Source organism: Microtus pennsylvanicus, chromosome 12 (genome assembly GCF_037038515.1).
Source record: "Microtus pennsylvanicus isolate mMicPen1 chromosome 12, mMicPen1.hap1, whole genome shotgun sequence".
NCBI lineage: Eukaryota > Metazoa > Chordata > Mammalia > Rodentia > Cricetidae > Microtus > Microtus pennsylvanicus.
The window spans coordinates 15,477,520-15,500,354 of NC_134590.1; the positions used below are offsets into that span (position 1 = coordinate 15,477,520).

At 40.5% G+C, this 22,835-nt stretch overlaps 1 protein-coding gene across 2 annotated transcripts in view; it reads left to right on the forward strand.

Moving 5' to 3' along the window:
- Positions 1-22,835, forward strand: part of Adamts3 (ADAM metallopeptidase with thrombospondin type 1 motif 3) — a 199,110-nt gene that overhangs the window by 83,170 nt on the left and 93,105 nt on the right. For both annotated transcript variants that reach the window (XM_075943049.1, XM_075943050.1), the window contains exon 4: positions 19,663-19,819. In XM_075943049.1, coding sequence (XP_075799164.1) covers positions 19,663-19,819 — 157 coding nt within the window. The remainder of the gene's footprint in view (positions 1-19,662; positions 19,820-22,835) is intronic.

Genomic DNA, 22,835 nt, shown 5'->3' on the forward strand with positions numbered 1-22,835 from the left:
AAATATCAGTAAAATCCTGAAACATGTTCCATTTACATGATGGGACGATACTCAGCAGTGAGAAGTAACTACTGATCTACTACACAGGGTGGAGACTGTCAAAACCAGTGCAAATAAAATGTCTGCATATGCTATGGTTTGATTTATATGACGTACTAGAAATAGGCAAAATAATCTATGGTATTAGAAACTTGGGAAATAGCTTCTTGGTCGAGGGAGAAATTGATTTGAACATGCTAAAAGTACTTGTGTATCATCAAACTGTATTTTCAGTGTTGGTCACCCAAATATTTATATTTATGAAAAATCTCTGAACTCCTAAGATATATGCATCACGTTATAGAATGCTAATATTTTAAGTTAAAAACGCAAATGCCATTTTCCTAGAATTTTAGTTAAAGTCGAAATCTAAATTGGGAAGTTTTCCTTCTCTTTGAGACTCGGTGAAATTCTTTTGTTCTTGATTGTCGATGAAGACTCCCCCGAGCTCTAGTCATTTGCATCCGATCACCTTGTGTAGCTTTTTGGCTGCACTGTGCTGTATCTAGTCTGTACTGTGAGAAGCATACGTATGTCCAAAAGGAACATATTTTCGTGCGCTTGCCTGCGGAGGTTGCTTGAGCTGATGCAGAAGGTGGGATTGGACATCTGATGGAGGCAGGTGCAGAGAGACATGCCAAGTCAACTTCTTGGAAGAGTGACTTGGCAGGAAGTCAGCGGTTTGGGACTCAGAGAACATCATCTGTGGAGCTAAAATGCTCAGATTGCATCTTTCAAGAAAGAAACCCATGGCATTTTCACTTGAGTGAAGTGACTTCAAGAATTTCACTGCCTGGGTGAAGAGCAAGCTAAGCTTTTGATGAACTGGTGTGACGTGGGTGTGGAGCCTCTCCTATAAATCAGCCGTCCCAATTGCCATTTAGGGATAAGACTCTATCAGACTTTGTTGTGTGATTATGAGGCAGATCATTCTTTCTCATTTGCAGTATGTTTGAAAAACACCATGAAATTCAGCTTTCATTTGCTTGGTTTGGCTCCTTCTTTATTATTGTTCCATAATTATCCATCTATACAATAACAAGTAGCCTTTATCAAAATTGAGAAGCTTATAATATTTATAAAAACATTTCATTATACATCATTTAGTATTGTTTGAAGTAGAGAAAACTGTTCAATGTTAATCTGTATTCTGAAATTGCATTGGTGCTACTGGGCATATCCTTTTCATATTCACAAATGCTTTTTTTTAGTGAGGTTGAAGGCAATTGAAGAATAAAACCAAGAACTGGGGAGATGACTTGGTGGGATAATTGCTTACCGTGCCAGTATGAGCTCATGAGTTTGATTCCAGCACTTATAGAAGGACCAAGATGGTACAACACATACCCGTAAACCCAGAGCTGAAGAGATGGAGACAGAGGACCCCTGGGGCTTGTCAGCCAGCCAGTCTAGCAGAATTGGCTGGGTCCAGGTACAGTGAGAGACCTTGTTTCAAGCAGTAAACTGGAGAACAATTGAGGGAGACACCTGACAGAAACCTTTGACCTATACAACACAACACACACACACACACACACACACACGTAAAAATATAGCCAAAACAGGAAAACTGCAATATGAGAGCCACATCTTTTTTCTCATAGGGATTGTTGCTTTTGGAAATATATTTTAAGGTTTCGGCAAACATCTTTGCAGAAAGTGATTTATTTAAACAATATTACTATGCCAAGGTAAAGATCATGCTGGTAACATAGCAACTGTAGGTACACATTTAATTTTGTGAGAAAGATGGTAAGAAAAATGTTTTGAACTTGAAATGTATGTCTGTTGCCAACTCAATAGTGTTGAGTATGTTATACAAAGGAAAACCATTGGTTACAGTGGTGATTTCTTAATACAATTAAATCTAAATATAATATTTTTAACTCTAGGAATTATTAAAAGATTAGACTTGTCATTGTTGCACACATGTAAAATCACATGTATACAGACAGGTAACATTTACGAAGCAGATCATCTCAAAGAAGGGAAAATTGTGGAAACAGATGACCGCGTTACTTGACTAATGACTTAGTCATACCTGGTTTCGTTTGGAAGGAACTAAAGTGATGGCGAAACGTGTGGTTTGGCACTTAAATATCAGAAAGCAGAGTTAATATACTTTATTCAGTAAGGTTTTTGAATAGCGTGTTATTTTGCAGGAAACTAAATAGTGTTAGTTGTTGCACAAGACAATGAATTACTGTAAGAGTAAGCCTTTGATTGTACTTCGTGAAAAAATACTCTGTGAAATTCCATGTATTACTTTTCTTTTAAAAATAATATGCTTCAACAGCTACTTATTAAGTTACATTGGCTTAACCCCAAGGTCCCAAACCACAAAACATTAAATATAGCTTAATTTTGACTTTGCCCAATATAACATCAAGCCTTTACCTTGGGACCTTAGACGTGTACTGCTGAGGTCCTGTTGATTTCAAACCAGTCTACTGCTATTGAATATTCTGTGACTGGAACACAGGCAAGAGCTAGGGCACCTTGAGGTTCTAGAAGGTATGAATGTTGTTAGTCGACATTTGGGTGTTTAATCAGCTGATCTTTTTATCATGATTTTAGTACTGTGATTGTTATAATGGAATGCAGAGAGGACGATCAGTTCTTTGCAGTTGCCTTGGGCTTTCCTGGAGCTTTTGGCATTCACAGTAGGCCAGTCCCAGGCCAACCTAAGAGATGGGGTATCCTGTATCACCAGGAAACTTTTAGTATCTGTTTCCCTTAAACAGTGTTGGTGTCATTTCTACTGTTAGCATGCCATAGTTGTTATTATTAATGAATATTGAGATATTATATATCACCACCCAGTGGTTGGGAGACTAGAAAAGATTCCTATTTTCTTCCCTTCTAGGTTGCATTGTTGTTAATGAAGAAGCCACAGGTCTTCACAGAGTTGACCTCTTACTGGTAGTGTTCTCTTGTCATGGCCAGAAGGATTGGTTCATAGTGGGCCAGTGTGGATTCCTGCCTGTGACCTTTGGAACTGGTGGTATTGTTGACCACACAGTTCCTGCACAAAATCTTCTGCATGAGCCCCTCAACCTACTCATTTATCTGAGAGTAAATTGTAGTGCAAATTACAGAATACTTTTCAATTGAGGGTAAGAACCTATAACTCGTGGGCCTCATGCATCCAAGAATTGTGGCCCAACACATATTTAGATGATGCCATGACTGCATCACAATGTCTAGAAGTTGGATTCTCCTGTATGATATAAAGTCCATGGATAGAAACTTGCTCTCTGATCATTTTTGTGCCTCATTAAAGTGTTGTAGAGTTTCTTTGAGAATATTTTAGGTCGTTGGTTGGTAAATCTTTAATGGTGGATTTGGTGGCATAAATGATATTCATGCTGATTTTTAACTAAGACTAATTTTCGTTCTGAAGGCTTGCCCTTCCTGATGAGATTTAGTGAAAAGTTAGCGTTGCTTATGAAACACTTATGTCAGACTTACTTTATGTCCATATTGAAGAATGTTTCCTAATGTGATAGTCTGGGAAAACTTACTATTGGAGACAATTCATCCATTTATTCTGTATTGTCTAGCAGCTCTTCACTATCACATACTGTCTGGAAGAACTGCCAGTTGGGAGCTTCTTTCTTCTGAGAAAGCAGAGAAACTCAGGATGGAGTTTATATAACTACCTGTTGAATAAACAGAAAGCACAGATTTCTGTCTGAATTGTCAAATGCACTTTGTGTGTGTGCATGTGTGTGTATATGTGTGTGTTTAAAATGCAATTTTGTAAGTGCATGTTTGTCATTAAAAATCAAGAAATACAATAAATATAACAGTTATTTTGAGTTACATTGATCCTCACTCTTAGTGGGTTCCACATTTTAAATGTGTTTGAGCTTTATCTGTACCCCCCCAGGATGAGTGAATGAATGCCCATGGACTTTAATAGTCACACCAAACTACACAATTTTAAATCACATATCTATTTCTTATCAGAGGTCAAACAAAGTGGTGACCCGCTTGGTCTCTTTGTGCTCTCGCATGTGTAATAATCATCTTCCGGAAGCCTGTTCAGTGAAAGGCATTTGTTTTTTTTTTTTTTTTTTTTTAGATTTTTGGATTCTGTTGGTGATTGGCCTATTTAAATGGCCCCTGTGGGTGTTGCTCAAGTGCTCTCTAGTGTCCTTAAATGAGAAAATACGCACGTTACAGAAGCTCCACGCAGGCTTGACTTACATGATTAGGCTTGGCCTTTAAAACAAGCAACCTTTAAATTTGCGAACTTAAACCACAGTCAGATACTGATGTGCTGAAACTGATTTGACCCAAGTCTCGAGGAACCAAACCCTGTATTTCCTCCAGAAGCAATGGTCATCTTTATTAGTTGCTTTTAGTACTTAAGTATTATCATTGCTTAAGTTTCTAAAATCCATTAGTTCATTTCCTTTGTATCTTTTTGATTGCATGTGTGCATGAGTGTGTGTGTACGCGCATGTGTGTGTGTTTATCCCAAGTGCACATGTGGAGGTCAGATGGCCACTTCACATGCCAAGACAAGGTCTCTCTATTCTTTGCAGTGGTGTACGTTAAGCTAGCTGTCTTGAGAACTTCTGGGATTCTCTTGTTCGGCCACACACCTCCTTATAAGAGCACTGAGATTACAGAGGCAGGTACCACACTTAGGAATTCAGACACAGATATTGACATATGTGGGTAATGTTCTCTTGAGGACCAAAACTGATGGGATGAATACACATATGAAAAGAGAAGTCGTTAAACTGGCTTGCATGGTATAAATTAAGTGTTCCAGCAATGGCTGCCTCACATGGGAGAGGCGAAGAACCTGGTAGGTTTACATTGCAGGAGCTGTCTCCATGGTCTCAGGTGGAGATGCCGAGGCTGTACTTCACTGGGTGTGCTGCCCTGGTATGAGAAGCCGCTGCGTTCCTTTAGAATTTGTTAGAACTGTTTAATCTCCGAGCTGGGGACATGGCTCAGTAAGTAAGGGCACTTGCTATGAAAGCAGGAAAGTCTGACTTCAAGCCCCCAGTTCCCTTGGGAAAGCCAGGTCTGGCCTAGTGTGCCTTTGGGTAGTGTGTAGGGAAGCAGAGACAGATGGGCCCTAGATGCTCACTGCCTAGTCAGAGTAGCCTAAACAAAGAGATGACTATTTAGTGAGAGTGAGAGGGAAGGGGACAGATATTCCCCGTAGGCTTCTGCGGATGTGTGTGTGTATCCAGCACATATACCACATACCCAATTTCTTCATGAAGAATAAGTGTGGAAACTTAGGCCAGAAGTCAGAATTTGTACCCAGACAAGAACTCTGAGTGATTAATTTACATTTGAAGAACACTCGCTGAGCCAAAGTTGACCCCATGGTGTGGGATTTCCCTGATCTGTGCAACAGCAGAAGGAAAATAGCAAGCTTCATGAGACGTTCATCTGATCTAGAATGATTTGTTTACAAATGGAACCTCCATACTGTCAAATATGCCTGCCACTATTTTACTTCTGTTGTTGACTGTCATCTAGCTTCTCTCTCTAGGAGCAGTGACTATGGCCCTGCTATGTTCCCACAGAGACTATAGATAGAGTTCAACCCTAGGCTTCATAATTACTCATCATGAGTATCCATGATTCATGAAGGTTTGGAATGGGTAACAAGAGTGTGGACATAGTACAGTATCTACATGTATTAAAATCTCCTAATGAAGCTCACTTGATATATTTAATATATGCTAATAAAGTCTTACAATGGTCATATGTGTATTAATGTTATTTTAAATAGCTTCTGAAATAAATGTCTAGGTTATTTTACGTTTTAAGTTTTCTTTAATAGTTAAAATGTGTAAAGCTTTGTGTTTCCTATAACAGTTGTTGATAGACATTTTCTCACTGCATAAAAATAGGATTATTAGCCCAGCAGTGGTAGCGCATGCCTTTAATGCCATCACTGAGAAGGCAGAAGCAGGCAGATTCCTATGAGTTAGAGGCCAACCAGGTCTACAGAGCGAGTTCCAGGACAGGCAGAGCAGCACAGAGAAAACCTTGTCTTGAAAAGAAATGATTATTAATTTTTTGAAACTATTAATTTAAGACACTGTGAGTCATTCTATAAACTTAAGCCCCTCAGAAATACATGTAGTATTTATTATCTATTTAACAGATCGCTATTACACATCTAAGTACTACCTTGACTTTAATTCGTAGATTCTATTTTTTCACATTTCCTTTAAGAAGTCACCTTCAAATTTGTTTTTGTATTTTTGGGGGTGGCAGGAATGGAACATGAGAGGCAGTCCCTCTACCACTGAGGGGTACCCTGGCCCCAGATTTAGGAGAGTATACAGCTAAGGTTCATTTTGACTGGCATCTGATTTTTGAGCAGCTTTTTCTCAAGCTGTAATTTTCAGACCACTGGTGCTTGCAGCATGCGGAGGGCTGGTTAAAATTGCAGATGTCTGATGCCCAGCCCAGCCCTTCTGAATCAGACTCTGGAGTTTGGAACATGGAAATGTCTCTGAGGTTGGAACCTAAATTCTTTGGCATGCTAGCATTTGTGACCTACTTTAGGAGTTAATTATATTAGTCTTATAGTCATATTTCAGTTATTTATTATGGGAGTAAGTGGATCTTGGGATATTGGCAGGGGGCAGTTTTTCAAATGCATGTCTTTCCTAGGATCTTTCATGCTGGAATATAATTTAAATAACAGAGTAATTGAATTGGAAGCTATTTTTGCGATTACCTAGTCAAATCCTCGTGATTTTTTTTTCAGATCATGAAACAGCCAAAAGGGGTTTAAATGACTTTGAAAGTTATATTTTTGTAGAAAAGCTGTGTCCAGAACCCAGTTTGTCGGTCTACTGCCCTAAGGCTCTTGCACCCCCCTCCAAATACACCCATTGAGACACAGTCTCACTGTGTAGCCCTGGCTTGTCTGGAACCCTCTATGTAGATCAAGCTGATGTAAAACTCAGAGGGATCCTCCTGCCTCTGCCTCCTGAGTCCTGGGACAAATCTATGTGCCACCACACCTGGCTTCTAAAACGGGCAATTAGATATGCTTATTTCAAGATACCAGGAAATGTTGATCATTCAATCACAATGGGCCTTGATGGCTTGTTGAACTGGCTATATTAATAAAATTTTTATATATGGGACTTTAATAATCTAAATGAATTTTTTTATGTCCTTAAAAACTAAGAGTTCAGGAGAATAGCTTTTCAGAAAAAAAAATCACATTCATTCTCCATATGGAAGGGGTCATACTTTTCTTTAAGTGTCTTATATCCTAAATATTGTCAATATTAAATACTTATGAAAACCATTTTACTAAAAAAATTTGTACTTTCTGAAATGAATATAAGCAAAGCCTGCTACAGCCCTCTCGTAAGTCAGATCCCTTCACACCCTCTTCCATGCCTTTGCTACTCATGGCTCTCTGGAGCTGTGCAGTCATGGCAGGTGCCAGCGTACGCCAGTGAGTGTAATTCATTCGAACATTTAGTTACAAGACTGACTTTTAAAGGTCACAATTCACTAAAGATACCGCACAATTTGCTTTTTAACTTTATTTCCTTCCACCATATTAAAAGCGATTATCTGTGCTTCCACATGTTGGGGTTTTACTTTTCTTTATGTTTATTTCCTATATAATCTTAGGTGAGAGCAGATACGGGGTTTATCTGTGCAACAGAAGCCGGAGGTTCTCTTTATGGGTCAACTCTCCCCCTCCTATGCTTATGCGTCATTCTGCTGACCTAAATTCTGAATGTAGAGTCTGGTTGGTTGCTGCCCCTACATCTACCACCACCACCTCCTCTCCTTCCCTCCACTTTCCTGTCTTATGGTGTTTTCTAGCTTTAAGCTGCAGGTTGGTTCCCTTGGCACATCTCTATGTGTGAGCTACGGTGGTAGAGCCCTGGCTGATGTTCCTTAGGACCTCATTTGGCATGGGATAGAGAAGGGCTTCTTAGTTCCTGCCATAGCTAGAAGCCCTGTTGTGGCTGTCTGCGTTTGCCAGCAGCAGAGGCTTGGCAAGAGCATCTGACAAAGAGCGTGAGACTACAGCAGTACTTCTCACTCTCTGATGTCACCAAATAAGGTCCTCATCTATTTTCAGTTCTGTTAGAATGGGAGATGGTGCTAACAAACACGGAGTGGCGGGTGTGAGAGCAGAGTGGGAAAATACATCCGACCTCTCAAGAGCTCTTGGAGTTGCCTCTGTTAACACCTCGTCACCAGTCAGGACTCCCGCCCACTGGTCTCACACAGGACACAACTGGACCATTTTCAGCCTTTGCACTGTGGTGCTTTGTGACAGCAGCAGTCTGTTCTCAGCCACCTACATCCATGGTTAGGAAGACTCAAATGAGAAGCAAGTACAGTGGACAACTGATTCGATGCTGCGGTTCCTGTGCCTCTCTTTGTCTTTACAAAGAGGGAAGAGGCCTGCTTGATGAACATTGGCTCCTTCCCATGACTAGAGAGGTTGTGGTTTGTAGTCGGGTGTATTCTTTCTTAACATAGGTGAAGCCTTCTTTGTCATAAAATCAAATACTCAGTAACATCTTATGTATTTTACAACTATTGACATATGTACATTAAGAAGTAAAAAAAAACCAGTATTTGTTGTTATAGACTCATATTTTACTACCATTTATAAACTGATAATTTGTATCATCAACTTTTTAGGAATACTTATATATTTTTGAAATATCAGATAATGCTAAATATTGTTAGGATATTTAATCTTATATTTATACATTTTTAGAAAATTAGCATTCTCCTTTTAGGTGAACTAGTTATGTCTGGTTTTCAGCTTGAAATACCAGCTATATATATATTCAATTAATAAATAAATGTAGATGAAAGTTTCCTACCCTGTCCTGCAGCCATTCAGTTTCAAATAAACATACAGAGACTTGAATTAATTATAAACTATTTGGTCTATTGTTCAGGCTTATTAGTAACTAGCTCTTACAACTTAAGTTAACCATCCATAAGTCTTATCTACGTTTAGCTATGTGGCTTGATACCATTCTTAGTAAGGCATTATCTTGCTTCTTCTCCATCTGACTTGTGATTGTGTCTCTGCCTTTCCTTTTCCCAGAATTCTCCTAGTCTGGTCACCCTGTCTATACTTCCTGTCTGGCTATTGGCCATTTGGCATTAAACCAATACAAGCGACAAATCTTTACAGAGTACAAGAGAATTATCCCTCAGCAAATGACCACCATACCAAGAAAAAGAACATGAAGTTTACATGCAGCCACATATGACAATGAAAAGAAAATGGGGGAACTATCTGGTATAAGGAATAGAACCAACCAGAAAAGGCCAAGGGACCACAGAAGAGGGAAACAGAAGAGGAGTATGAATTAGAATAAAGGAAAATGAACATGTGCGTACAAACTGTCATAATGAAACCCCTGCTAACTTGAATAATTAGGGGGAAAAAAGAGAAAAAGAAAAAAAAAGGAAGAGAAGGTAATTGATATCTAAGAACAAGTCCATCCCATGGGATTCAAGCTGGGACTGCTGAGAGATAATGTTTTGTACACTGTAAAGATCTGTCACTCTTAGTAAGAGTGCTGATTGGCCAGTGGCCAGGCAGGAAGTACAGGTGAGGTGACCAGACTAGGAGAACTCTGGGAAGAGGAAAGAGTCAGTTACCAGTCAGATGCAGAGGAAGCAAGATGAGAATGCCTCATTGAGACAAGGTATCAAGCTACATGGCTAAACATAGATAGGAATTATGGGTCAATTTAAGTTGTAAGGGCTAGTTAATAATAAGCCTGAGATAATAGGCCAAACAGTTTGTAATCAATATAAGCCTCTGTGTGTTTATTTGGGACTGAATGTCTGTGGGACTGGGCGGGACAGAAACTTCTGTCTACACTGGTACCTCAAGAAGGATACAGAGTTGCTTCTGAGTTTTCTTGCAGGTAATGTTAGTTACATAAAATACAGTGTTTATAAGGGCAAAGCAAGCCAGTTTGTCAAGAGAAGAAAATTTTGTGTTACCACCATCTGGCTGAGCCTTCCACTTCCTGTTCTCACATAGCAAACAGTATGACAAGGCAGAGATCTTAGTACTCAACACACTGTTATTATTGTGGCTGACTTCTCAGGACTTTTAAAACACAATATCCTTTCTTATTGTTAGTGTGTGAATAATGTGGTTGAGTGAAAACAGGCCAAGCTGGGTTCAGTGTAACTGTGGTGGGAAAGGTCTGGTGGTGGAGATAAGGGAAGCTGAGCAGTGAAGCCGGCTGACAGAAAGCCCTTCATCCTTCAATAACTCTCCACGGACTTTCATTTCCAGTGGCTTATATTTTGATGAGAATTAGCTGGAGGTTGTGCTCTCTAATTAAGAAACTGAAATGGTGATCTCTGGTGTCACCGATCACTAGACTCTTTTGTTTTAGCAATTAATTGCATCGTGGGTTGAGATGGTATCTTTTTTATTTTTTTTAAGTCCTGTTCCCTCCCGTTGTAAAAGGAATTTTGCAAATATACTTTCAAATTTCTTATAAATTTGAAAAGAAATTTCAAAATTTTTAGATGCTGAAAAAGTAAAAGACAGCATCCCAATATTTACTTTTTAACTTTCTCTCTCTCTCTCTCTCTCTCTCTCTCTCTCTCTCTCTCTCTCTCTCTCTCTCTCTCTCTGTGTGTGTGTGTGTGTGTGTGTGTGTGTGTGTGTGTGTCTAGAGTGGATGGGTGGGTGCCAGTGCGCTACCCAACATGGTGCTGTCCTCTAGAAGACAAGAAAAAATTCCTAACTATGGAGCCATCTTTTTAGTCTCTCCAGGCCCAAAGACAGCATTTGGAAACATCACTTTTGGATGAAACACCAGTTGACCAGATAGAAACCGGTCACTGCATCATATTTATATCTGTGCTTAGGTGACATTTTCCTTTATTTCTTAGTGTCTAGGCTCAGGTAACTGCAATACAAGGTAATGATTTCCACAGAAATATACAAGAAAGGCTGAGAAATCAAAACTAGTCCTAAGCACCTGTCTCTCTGGCATGAAGGAAGCTTTTTTACTGCCATGACCCAGGAGATATGTCAAGCCCTCTAGTACCTCCTTACCAATCTGAGAGTGTCCACAAGCCAAACGTCTTTAAGTGGAGATCTGATTTGGGGTCACAGACAGCCTTCAAAGCAATGCTATGTACTTTCTATCCAGCCACATTGCCATCTTCTGTATGGATTAGGGGATGCCATGGAAATGTCTCTTGGAATTCAGGAGATCTTTAGAAGATCTCATCATAAAATAATTTCTGTCCATTGTACTGCTAAAACAGGAACCAGATAAGGTGTTTGCTTGCACATTGTGGTAACTGAAGATAGAACACAGGGACATAGTTAAACCTGTGCTGTGTCTTCGTGTAGCTTTTGTGAGCAAAAATGCTGCTGTTGTACCCTAGTTCCAATGACAGCCTGACCCCTCCCTCTATACGCTGTTAACATACCTTTCCATGGTCTAGTCTAGGCATTCAGATCCTGCCTCTGCCTTCAGTACTCTCGTAGTTTATTGCTGTGTGCAATTTGGCACACATGTTATTTTGTTTCAACAGCAGTCATATTGCATTCAGAAAATGCTTCACGGAATGCCCTGATAACCTTCATGGCTCCACTTTCCTGCTTTAACAGAACAAAAAAGTGACACTCATATATCCAATTAAAACAGGAATTTCCCCATAACAAGAGGTTTTGTAAAATATCTGACAAGGAATTTCTGAGGAGAGATTAGTAATTTTCGATAGAACTTTGCAAACTGTCTTTTAGACTACCTTTCACCATAAATCGAGCTAAGTACAAATTAATATTTGTTTGGTGACTGGCTTTTATTATTGTGACCTATAAAAATAGCATTTTATACTTCTTGTATAACTTTATAGTTTGTCAAATGCGTTCATAGACGTTCTCTCATCCGAAACTCCCTGTCCTCCACACCCACCATCACACTGTAACTGGGTGAGGAAACTATCTAATCTAGTACATTAGAGCTGGGTGTCAGCTGTGGCTGTGAGGATTCCACCGCGCGAGGGATGCATGTGGCCCTGGTGATGACTGTATCTGTCCTAGGAGGTCCTCTGACTCAGTCCTGGATTTTGGGCAGCATGTGAACTGAGTGATGTAGTTGGAAGAGTTGACCAGATGTGAAGGGATAGAAGACTTTTTATTATCAATGATCGTGTTATGAATATTCCCTCCAAAGTGCTGTTAAAGTACCTGTGTGAGAATTAAAACCAAATAAAATCTTTGTTTAGTACTAGTTAAAGTATAACAAACACTATTTTTTTTTCTTTTAAAAAAATCAGCGCTAATGTTTAAAACTAGCTTGAGAAACATGGCAAACATTTTCTGTTTTGTTGTATGGACTGAGATGGCAAATATGGACTTATTTGGAAAAGGAGTAATTTCTAAATTATTTTAGTATATAAGTAGCATTAATGGTGAATTAAAATGATTGTCTAAGTGGAATCCCTCAGGAGCATATATAATCTTATGTATGGCATCTCAAAAATATCTAGGTTATAATTTGCAAGTTTCTGTCAGGATCATGAGAATTAGTAGTAATTAGAATGTCACCCACAGTTTAGAGCTTCAAAATGTTATACACATTGGGTTTTCCTCTTGGATGTCTTAAGTATATCCTGTGCAAATGAAACCAGGGAACAAGAACAAGAGTATGAGTTAAGTAATGTTAAGGTTTGACAACTCATGGCCTCTGGGCTTCCAAAAATGTTTTTGGGTGCATGGTTGTGTAAATAAATATGTTACTGCATAAAAGGGGCCGCAGTGCTCAATTATCAGTGTTGGTGATTTTCCCACTGTTAAGTATGCATGGGCAAGTTTTTTTTTTCTTTCTGAAAATACAGACAGTTTTAAATAGTCCCTCTAGTTTGGGTCACCACTGAAGGAGGAAAATCAATACAGTGTGGTGGGAAGATGTGTATCAGAATCCACCTACAATAGCTAAGAATATTCTAGACCTGAAAATACATGCTGTTTTGTGGTCCCCTGTCTCTGTAGCTCTTTGTAGCGTCTTTCCAGCCTCCGCCACTCTGGTTAAACAGAACAGCTCGTCTAGTTTGGTTCTCACAGGCTCCATTCTTTGCACACTGCAGCCTCTTCTTCAGGGGCCAGAGCCCTATTTTCAGCTTCTCCTCTTCTCTTTCTTGTTAATACTTTTTTACTTGTCTTCCAAGATGTTTGGTTCTATTTGTGTTAATGTTTTCTCCCAAGTATTAGTCACCTACTTTAAGCCAGGCTTTGTTCTGTACCCTCAGTTATGATAAACAGTAAATGTGGCAAAGTCTGTGTCCACTTGGGACTTGGTGTTCCAAAGTCATCTCTGCTGGGGAAAAGGGCTGGAGAGCCAATGGGGGCTAATTTACGTCTGCTGGGGGTACTGCCAGTGAGTCGAGAGCCCTGTTAGCTGGGCCAGGCAGAATAGTGGGGAGAGAACGAAACCCAGAAAGCCAATCCTTACAGGACATATGGGCCATTTCCAGAGTTTAGGCTTGAGGAATTTTTCTTCATGCTACTTTGAAGTTCTAAGGGATTTTTCTAACAATTTTCTACCTTTTTTCTTTCTCCTTTTCTTTTTTTCTCTTTCTTCTCTTTCTTTTTTTCCTTCTTTCTTTCTCTTTTTCTCTTCCATCCTTCCTTCCTTTCTTCCTTCTTTCCTTCCTTTCTTTTTTCTTTTGGCCTTAAATGCATTTCCAAACTTTCCTTGTTCATTTTTCATCAGATTTAATTTCTGTGTGTGAGAAGATAAATCTGAAATGGAGCATGTATGTGGTTTGGGTTATATTTCTGAAAAACAGTCTTGAATTCCTCCACTAAATATTGTGAAGTACCACCAGAACCTCAGGGGAATACTGTGGAAACAACTTTCCCTACCTTTCAGTCAGCCCTACCAAATCCATCCTCATGCCGGGGTTTCAGGTATGTATCGCTCTTTTCAACTTGATTTTCTATTTCTCTGAATGAAAACATGAATTTCTTAGTCGCTCAACTTCAAGATTTGGGAGTAATCATAGGCTATACTTTGATTCTCATTTTTGTTTCTTTTTTTTTTTCATTCAAATAACGTATGGATGATATAGTTTGAGCCAAGCACTGTGTGGGCTTGTGAAATACACAGTGAGCAAAACAGACTGAAAGCAACTCCTGGTTAGTGAGAGATGGGAATAGAGAGGGGCGAGAAGTGGGACCAAGACAACTCACAAGCAATGAACGTGCTGAACACTTAAGTCTATGTGGAACGCTCAAAGCCAACAGTGGTGTGGGGATAGAGACACTGGCTGCTGAGTACAAGAGCAGGTGGGTAGCTAGACCGTGCTGACTTGAGAGGGCACACTCAAGAACTTCAAGCTGGAGCACATGGGGAATTCTAGTGAGGCAAGATTCCATGTAAAGAACTAATAGTATGACCTTAAAGAGATATTGTGCCCACCTGTAGTATTCTGGGATTGACAGGGAGTCTTTGAGGTTGGAGTGGAGCCCCTAGGGCAGAGTAAGAAAATAGGGCCTGTGACAAGACAGAATCAGGAGAGTAGAAGGGCCAAGATCAAAGAAGGAATTGGAGTAACTGTGGTTATTTATCTGAAAAAGAGATATGTCGCCTCCACTACCTTTTTCTGTGCCTCTAGGTTCCAGTTCTTCCATCTTTTGAAAATTGCCACAATTTTCTAAAACTTCTATATATGTGTTGTTTAAATTTGCATGTCCACCTGATTGAAGGACAATTGCCCAGGAGATTAGTAAAGAACACCTCTGGGTAGTCTGTGTGGACAGTTTAAATAGCAGTTGGATCATGAGGGTTTTAACTTAATGAATGCTTTAATCCATTGGTAATTTGGAAGTCTGACTAGTCCCCTGGCAGATGGCATAACTGTGGCAGGTGGGGTGTCCTGGGAGGAAGCAGGTAGCAGAGCATGGCCTTGGAGCTGTATCTTGATTTACCGCATCCCTGTTGCCTCTTCTCTTCTGTGAGCAAAGAGTCTCTTTCACAACATACTCCCACCACCATAATGGTTCACGAAAGCACAAACGGACAGCAATTATGGACTGACTCCTCTAAAACTATCAGTCAAGACAAATATCCTCCCCTTTAAGTTATTCTTGTGGACATTTGATTGCAACATACAAGAATAACTATGACATCAATGACATTTGCCTTCATTTCTATAGTTCACTCCTAGAGTTGGTCATCGCAAAACTGAATACAAAATGTGTGCCAGTGCTTCAGGTTTAGCATTATTCATAATAACCAGAACCTGGAAACAACCTAGATGCCCCTCAACCGAAGAATGGATGAAGAAAGTGGGTACATTTACATATCGGAGTATTACTCAGCTATAAAAAACAATGACATTAAGCAAATGAATGGAACTAGACATAACGCAGACCCAGAAAGATAAACATGGTATATACTCACTCATAAGTGGATATTAGGTATAAACTAAAGGATAAGTAGGCAAGAATCCACAGCCCTGGAACAGCTAAGTAACAAGGAGGGCCCTCAGAGGAATGCATGCATTGCCCTGGAAAACAGAAGAGATATCCGGGGTAAACTTGGAGTGGGGTGGGGTGGGGTAGGGTGGGTGTTGAGGGATCAGGTTGGGCAGATTGGGGATGGGACACAAGGGGAGATTATTGAGAGAGGTGTCTTTTTTTTTTTTTGGTTTTTCGAGACAGGGTTTCTCTGTGGTTTTGGAGCCTGTCCTGGAACTAGCTCTTGTAGACCAGGCTGGCCTTGAACTCACAGAGATCTGCCTGCCTCTGCCTCCCAAGTGCTGGGATTAAAGGCGTGCGCCACCACCGCCCGGCTTGAGAGGTGTCTTGTTAGGGGTCAGAATTTCGGGGTTAGGGAGAAACCGGTGCCAGGGAAACCCCCAGAAATCCACAAGATGACCCCAGCTAAGACTCCTACTAATCGTGGAGAGGGTGCCTGAAGGAAGCAATGCGATCAGATTGGTGACCACCCTAATTGTCATCAGAGAGCCTTCATCCAGTAACTGATAAAGCAGATGCAAAGATCCAGTGCCAAACACTGGGCCAAGCTCTTGAAGACATATTGAACAGAGCAAAGAGGGATTTTAGGAGCCAGGGGCATCAAGGTCATAATGAGAGACATCTGACATCACAGACTCTGGACTAACAGCTAGGGAGCATGCATGAGGGTCCACCTAGGCCCTCTGCATATGTGTGGCAATTGTGTAGCTTGGTCTGTTTATGGGGCTCCTAGCAGTGGGATCAGGACTTATCCCTGGTACTTGAGCTGGCTTTTAGAAACCTATTCCCCTTGTTGGATTGCCTTGTCCAGCCTTGGTGCAGGGGGAGGAGCTTTGTCCTGCCTCAACTTGATGTGCCTTGCTTTGTTGACACCCCTAGGAGGCCTGCCCCTTTCTGAAGGAGAGACAGAGGAAGAGTGGATGGGGAGGGAGTACATTGGAGGGGAGAGGAGGGATGGAACAGGATGACCAGAGGGAGGGGAAATTGTGGTTGGTATGTAAAACAAATGGAAAAAAATTTAATTAATAAAAAAGAAAGGCAGTCAAAAATAGGTTAATTAAGATAGATTTGTCTGCCCTGGGGGCTGACAAGCTTGCAGAGGAGGAAGAATAATAAACACTCCCATGTAGGTAAGCGCAACCCTGATAATTTGTAATCACAGCTGTAAGAGAAAAGCACAAAAGCAAAGCATTGCTCTGAGTCTGAACGCTTGGCGTGAATGGAGCACCAAACTTCTGTGGGATGAAGGTATAAGAAAGTCACTTAAACAGGGTAGCATTTTTTTCTGATGAGGCATAGAGAATATAAAATCTCTAGAGTAGACGTTCTAAGCAGAGCATCACTTCCTCTGTGACTGGGGCCTGAAGATAAGAGTGGTTTCTTGAGGGAAGTCTACAGAACCACGGGAAGCAGGACCCTGGGGCTGTGGCAGTGAGTGTCATTTTAAGTGCCAGGGGAAGCATTGGAAATGTAAGCAAAGGAGCGACATTAGTTCATTTGAGGTGGCCACTTCCATCTGCTCATCAAAAGCTGTCTCTGCTCCCTGGGCTGAATGCCAGGTTATGTTTTCTGGCCCTCCTCACAGTTGGCGCTGATCCAGGTTACTCTGTCCTGCCTGTGGATAACGGGTGACTGGCGTGACAGTCAGGTTCTTGATGGTCCCCCATGTGGAGTTCCCCAGAGTTTTCCACTGCCGATTGGGCCGACTTACAGTGGGTCAGAGCTACCACCAGTCTAGGCCCTAGTGTGACTCTATGGTACTCTGTGACTCTAGTGTGACTCTGTGGTACTCTATATGACTCTATGGTACATACATCCCTTCTAAAAGGCATGAACTGCCATAAAGAAAACCTGGTCTTTTGAGCCTTTCCATGGTTAGGCCATTCCTTGTTTGTCCAAATGAACATGGTTATTATTTTGAAAGCAATTTTGCCTGCTGTGTTATGTGAAATGGAGATGCTGTAAATAACAGTAGTGGCCAAATTGAAGGTTCATTGTGATGTGTGTTAGGGTGATTCCCACAGAAATAGATATTAGATAATTTGGATTAAAAAGTCATTAGTCTCTGATATTACTTCGAGAAACATTCTCACAGCAAACTCCATGATCTTTTAACTCTTAGAATCTTTCTTCCCCCTCTTGAACCTTAGGTGTGGTAATGTTTTGTACATATATCCATTGGGATTGGGCTCCACAACTCTGCATTTTGGTTGGTTGTGACTTTGTGCAATTGTTTCAGTCTGTTGCAAGGAGAAATCTCCTCGATGAATGATGAGGATTATGTATATGTGGTGTGTGTGTGTGTATGTGTGTATAACAAGTAATGAAAAAGGGCCATAAATTTGAAAGCTAGCAAGGAGGGGCATATGGATGGGCGTGTAGGGACAAAAGGGAAGGGGGAAATGATGTAATTATATTATGATCTTGAAAATAAAAGAAACTAAAAAAAAGTTAGCCTGCAAAGTGGTTTTGCTGTGTCCAGTGAGATGATGAAAGGGGCGGTGTGCTAATGTGACTCCATGCTCATCAACCGTGTTGCTGCACCTTTTGTAACAAACCTCATTGATCCTTGTAGGCCTCTGTGTTCTGTTTGGCTACACTAAATCAACCAGAGGGTAGACGAATCATATCTTCAGCAATTAATATTTCTGTGGGTTTTAAAAATAGTACTTAAGGTAATATTTTATTTAAGGCTCACATTTCCTGCCCATCAATACTAAAGGTCTTGTGTGCTAGTATTTGTTCTGGTATTAAGATGCTATACCAAATCCCTAAGGTTCAAGCCTTTATACAGGAATGGGGTTTATTTAGCTCATGATTCTGGTGGCTAGGATCTAGTCCAAACAACAGGATCATCATGAAAGAGGAGAAAACCGGGAGAGGGGTTGGAAACTTAAGGCTGTCTTGCCTTCATAGCAGCTATGGTTACTGGCAGTGGGCCTGCGCAAGACAGCCTATCGCCCTTAAATAGCCAACTGGGAATGTCTCCCTCATCTCTGTTTCCCTTTGGAATTATTGGCCTCTGATGGTTCTGGAGGAAATACAATTGTTGTTTTCAGTTGTGTATTCACTGAGGCACCCAATGGATAGATAGATGGTCCTGGTTAGATTCACTGGGCCTCAAAAAGAAAAAGCAATACAAGAATGTGGGACTTTTGGGGGTGCAATCCAGGTAGAAGGGAGATGAGAGAAATTGATATTTTGTTGTTGTTCTTGTTTTGAGACAGGGTCTATGTAGCCCTGACTATCCTAGAATTCACTATGTAGATCAGGCTGCTAACTGCAGATGATGTTAACAACAAAAATTGGACATTTTAGCCAAGGATGTGCATTCATTCTCCAGATTCACAAATACTGGAAGTATGGGAGTTTTACCAAAGCCAGTTAAAGATAAAGCTGGCCTCTATGATGGAGCCCACATCTCTCATACTGTAATATCCATGGGAAGATGAAAAATGGGTTGCCCAAGTAATATAGTGTACTCCATAATAGATTCACAATAGTTGTTATGAGAAATCAGTAATATTGTTGAGTTCCTGTGTCTAATAAGATTCTTTTGCTAAGAAGACACCATGTAGAATATACCCTTTTGTACTCCAATGAAACAAGTGTGTCATGTAATTTAATCTTATGCTGCATAAGCTTGGTATTTTCTTCGACATTTGGACTTTTTATTTCTACCGTATGGTTTTTAGAAAAGTTTTAGTGTGTGTATATATATGTGTGTGTGTGTGTGTGTACGCATGTATGTGAATGCAGGCACGCACATGCTCCTGAAGATGAGGAAAGGGCTTTTGACCCACTGGAAATGGAATTACAAGGGGTTGTGAACCACTGTGGAGGAGCTGAGTCCACAGCTGGCACCCTGCTAGGGTCAGCAACTGATCTTAATTGCTGAGCCTCTCCAGCCCTCATATGAATTTCTTATGTTATATATGGATTACTGATATACAAGAATGATGTGACTGCTTTAAATTTATAATCAAATGAAGGGAGAAAAAATGTTTTCATAATATGCATTCCCTCCATTTAAAGGGGTGTACTTGTGAGTTGAAAATGATCTTTCTTTTTAAAATGATCATATTTTATGCTCTCTTTAGGCTGGAATGATAAAAAGTGATAACGAAGAGTATTTCATTGAACCCTTGGAAAGGGGCAAGCAGATGGAGGAAGAAAAAGGAAGAATTCACGTGGTCTACAAGAGATCTGCAGTGGAGCAGCCTTCTAGAGATGTGTCTGAAGACTTCTACTACAGGGGTAGGCATCTTAACAAGGTTTAATAATTAAATACAGATTTAAGGAATGATTAGAAAACCTTACATCAGTCAAGAGAAATTGATTGGCATATGCTCTTATGAAATGTCAGAGCTGAATAGGAATTTCTATTGTAACAAGGTCAGATTTTCATTTCAAATGTTGGCTGTATTCTGTGCCAGTGAGTCATTACTTGCAGGAATACTTTTCATGATTTCTTTTAAAAGTTGTCCACTAAAACTATGGTCTTTTAGCCCATCTTAAAGTTTGCAATTATTTATTCTTTACAGAAATATTTAAATTTGCACTATTTGTGTCATTGCTGAAGTTTATAAGTAAAATGTATTAATACAGTGAAGTTATGTTTTAAGACCAAACTGATAGCTGCTTGACTTGGAAGTCTATTTGACACAACACAAATGAACAAACAAACGAATAAATAATCTTTTCTGGTTTGGTAGAGAAATAAGTTAAATTCTTCTGCAGAATTTATTTTCAAATAGATTGGAAATCTAAACCTTATGGCCCCTGAAGTTTTTCTGATTTTGTTGATGTAATGAAACCTAAACATAGGTTATAACAACAGAAGACTTTAGCTTATATCTGCAAATGAGAGCAGACCCTCCAATCTGGACCTGGTTACTCTCCTCCAAGCTAGACCTGATCACTTCCTTCCAAGCTGGACCTCATCACTCTCTTTCAATCTGAACCCCGTCACTCCCTTCCAAGATGAATCCCATCACGCTTTCCAAGCTGGACCTCACCACTCCCTCCCAGTTCTCCATGGCACCAATTTCTGTAAATGTTAGTCCCAGTGCCTTTCATTGGTATAATATTTACAGAAGGGAAATCTTACTAATGTTTTAATAAGAAAATTTCAGGATCTGTTGTGTTTAGTAGAATAGAAATGGACTGAGGGTGGCTCCTGTATGCGACACTTACCCAAGCATTCACAAGGCCCTGGGTTTGTTTCCCAGAAACACACCACACACGGGGGGTGGGGGATAAGTTGTTTCTGGCAGTAATTGGAGGTATTAGTCCTGGCAGCAGCACACCCAGATTATGTTAAAGTTTACAACAATACACACTTTGGAGGATGACTTCCTTAATCATGACCAGAAGCTTGCCCTATAGTGAAAATAGACCATGGGCTAAGGTGACCCACTCAGGAGAGGGCTGCAGGGGCCATGGGCGGAGGTAAAACAGTTTGTTTCTTCTCTCTCAGTTAACTCGATACCTGTACCAGGATGTCCCAAGATAAAGCTTAACATGAAGTCAATGCATTTTATTTTCATATTTATGGTGCTCTGATGTAGCTACTGGTGATATCAGCTGATCTGTTCTTAAGTATATCTAGCTATTTGTGTCAGAAATTTAACTTTCTTCCCTAGGACAAGAAGAGTTCAGATTCACAAATTTAAACACCAGATTATAGCTTTTCAATTCTCTTCTTGTCAAGTGACTAGAGGGGTCAGTATTTCTTATAGATGAAATGTAGTCTGAGTATACGTTAGGAATGTATTTTTATGACATATACCATTTAAAATGTACTGAGTTAGAAAGGTATACTGTCCAAATATCTTTACTTGCAAGTGTTCATTGCAAAGAGTCATTGGTCTGGTTCAGGGCCTCTGGTTTCTACTACACTATAGATGCTGGGCTCTCTCCGGAACTCCTCTTGGTTATTTTGTTGTTGTCCTGTGTTGCACAGATCCTGCAGCTTAGGGTCTGTGGTTAGGTTCCTTCATGTGCAGCAAATCATAGATGGGGTGGATGTTGGGCAGGTCAAGTCATAACCCTGGTTCTGGGCCTGGGTATCTGCAGGGTTTGTCTGCCTGCCAGTTCTCCCCTAACCTTACCACCAGGGCGAGTTCTCCAGCATTGCCCTAGTTAATCTAGCATTCCCCTGGCTAGGAGCTTAGCTTTTTAATTACAGATTACAAATGAGATCTCCAAGTCTGTGGAGCTGGCACATGAAGACATAAATTCAGATTCCACTACCCAAATAAAAACTGAGCATGGTGGTATGTGCTTATAACCCTTTGCTGGTAAAATGGAGACAGGTAGATCTTGAACACTCACCAGCTAGCCTGCCCAGCCAAAATGGTCAGCTCCAGGTTCAATGAAAAACCCTATGTCAAAAATGAAGGTGGAGAGTAATAAAGGAAGATATCCAAAGCTGAGCCCTGGCCCCACGCACAGGCAAGCATCACTTCCCCCCACAACCTCCCGACACAAGCACAGTTTGAGACCTTCAGGACTATAACTTTGTCATTGTGAGTTATGGTCAGTGAAGAGTTGGCAGTTTAGGTAAAATATAGCTCTTTCTTTCCCTGTCAGGGGGTGTACTGTCCTTCTAGTTAGCAATAAACAAGAACTTGGCACACTTGTGATAGAGATGCTTCTCTATGTCATCATGACCCTCTGTGTCATCACGTGGGGAAGTTTGGTTTGCTTCTCTCTAATCATGGCTACAGGACTGGAAAACCATCCTTTTTTGGCATCTCTAGTCTGTACAAAAGGATTTTCTGTCTTCTTCTGTTTATGGAATTGATAATTATATATGAATTCAAAATTAACCCCCCACTATTCAGTCATTTGTCTAAACTCAGATTTAAAACACACACACACACACACACACACACACACACACACCCCTGACCATCCCTAAAGACTGCTCACTCTGTCATCATCAGAGATTTGCTTCAGGCAGTCTATGGGGGATGGGTTTGCTTGCATGGCATCATTCAGCTTTTCATATTTTGTATTGAGTCTCTAGGCCCTTAGGCTTCTCTCCTCACATTACAAGCTATTCATTCACTGGTAGCTCTGTGTTAGAGTAATTTTTGTAATTACTTCCTACCAGTGGGAAGCAAGGACTCGTAAGCCTTTATCTCCTAGCTTCCTTTCAGAGTTTTTCATTTTTCTACAGGAACAGAAGTGCTTGCGTCGCTGGTGTGGTTGTCATGGTGCCCTGAAGGAGTGTCTTTGTCGCAGGTGGAAAACATGGAGTAGTCAG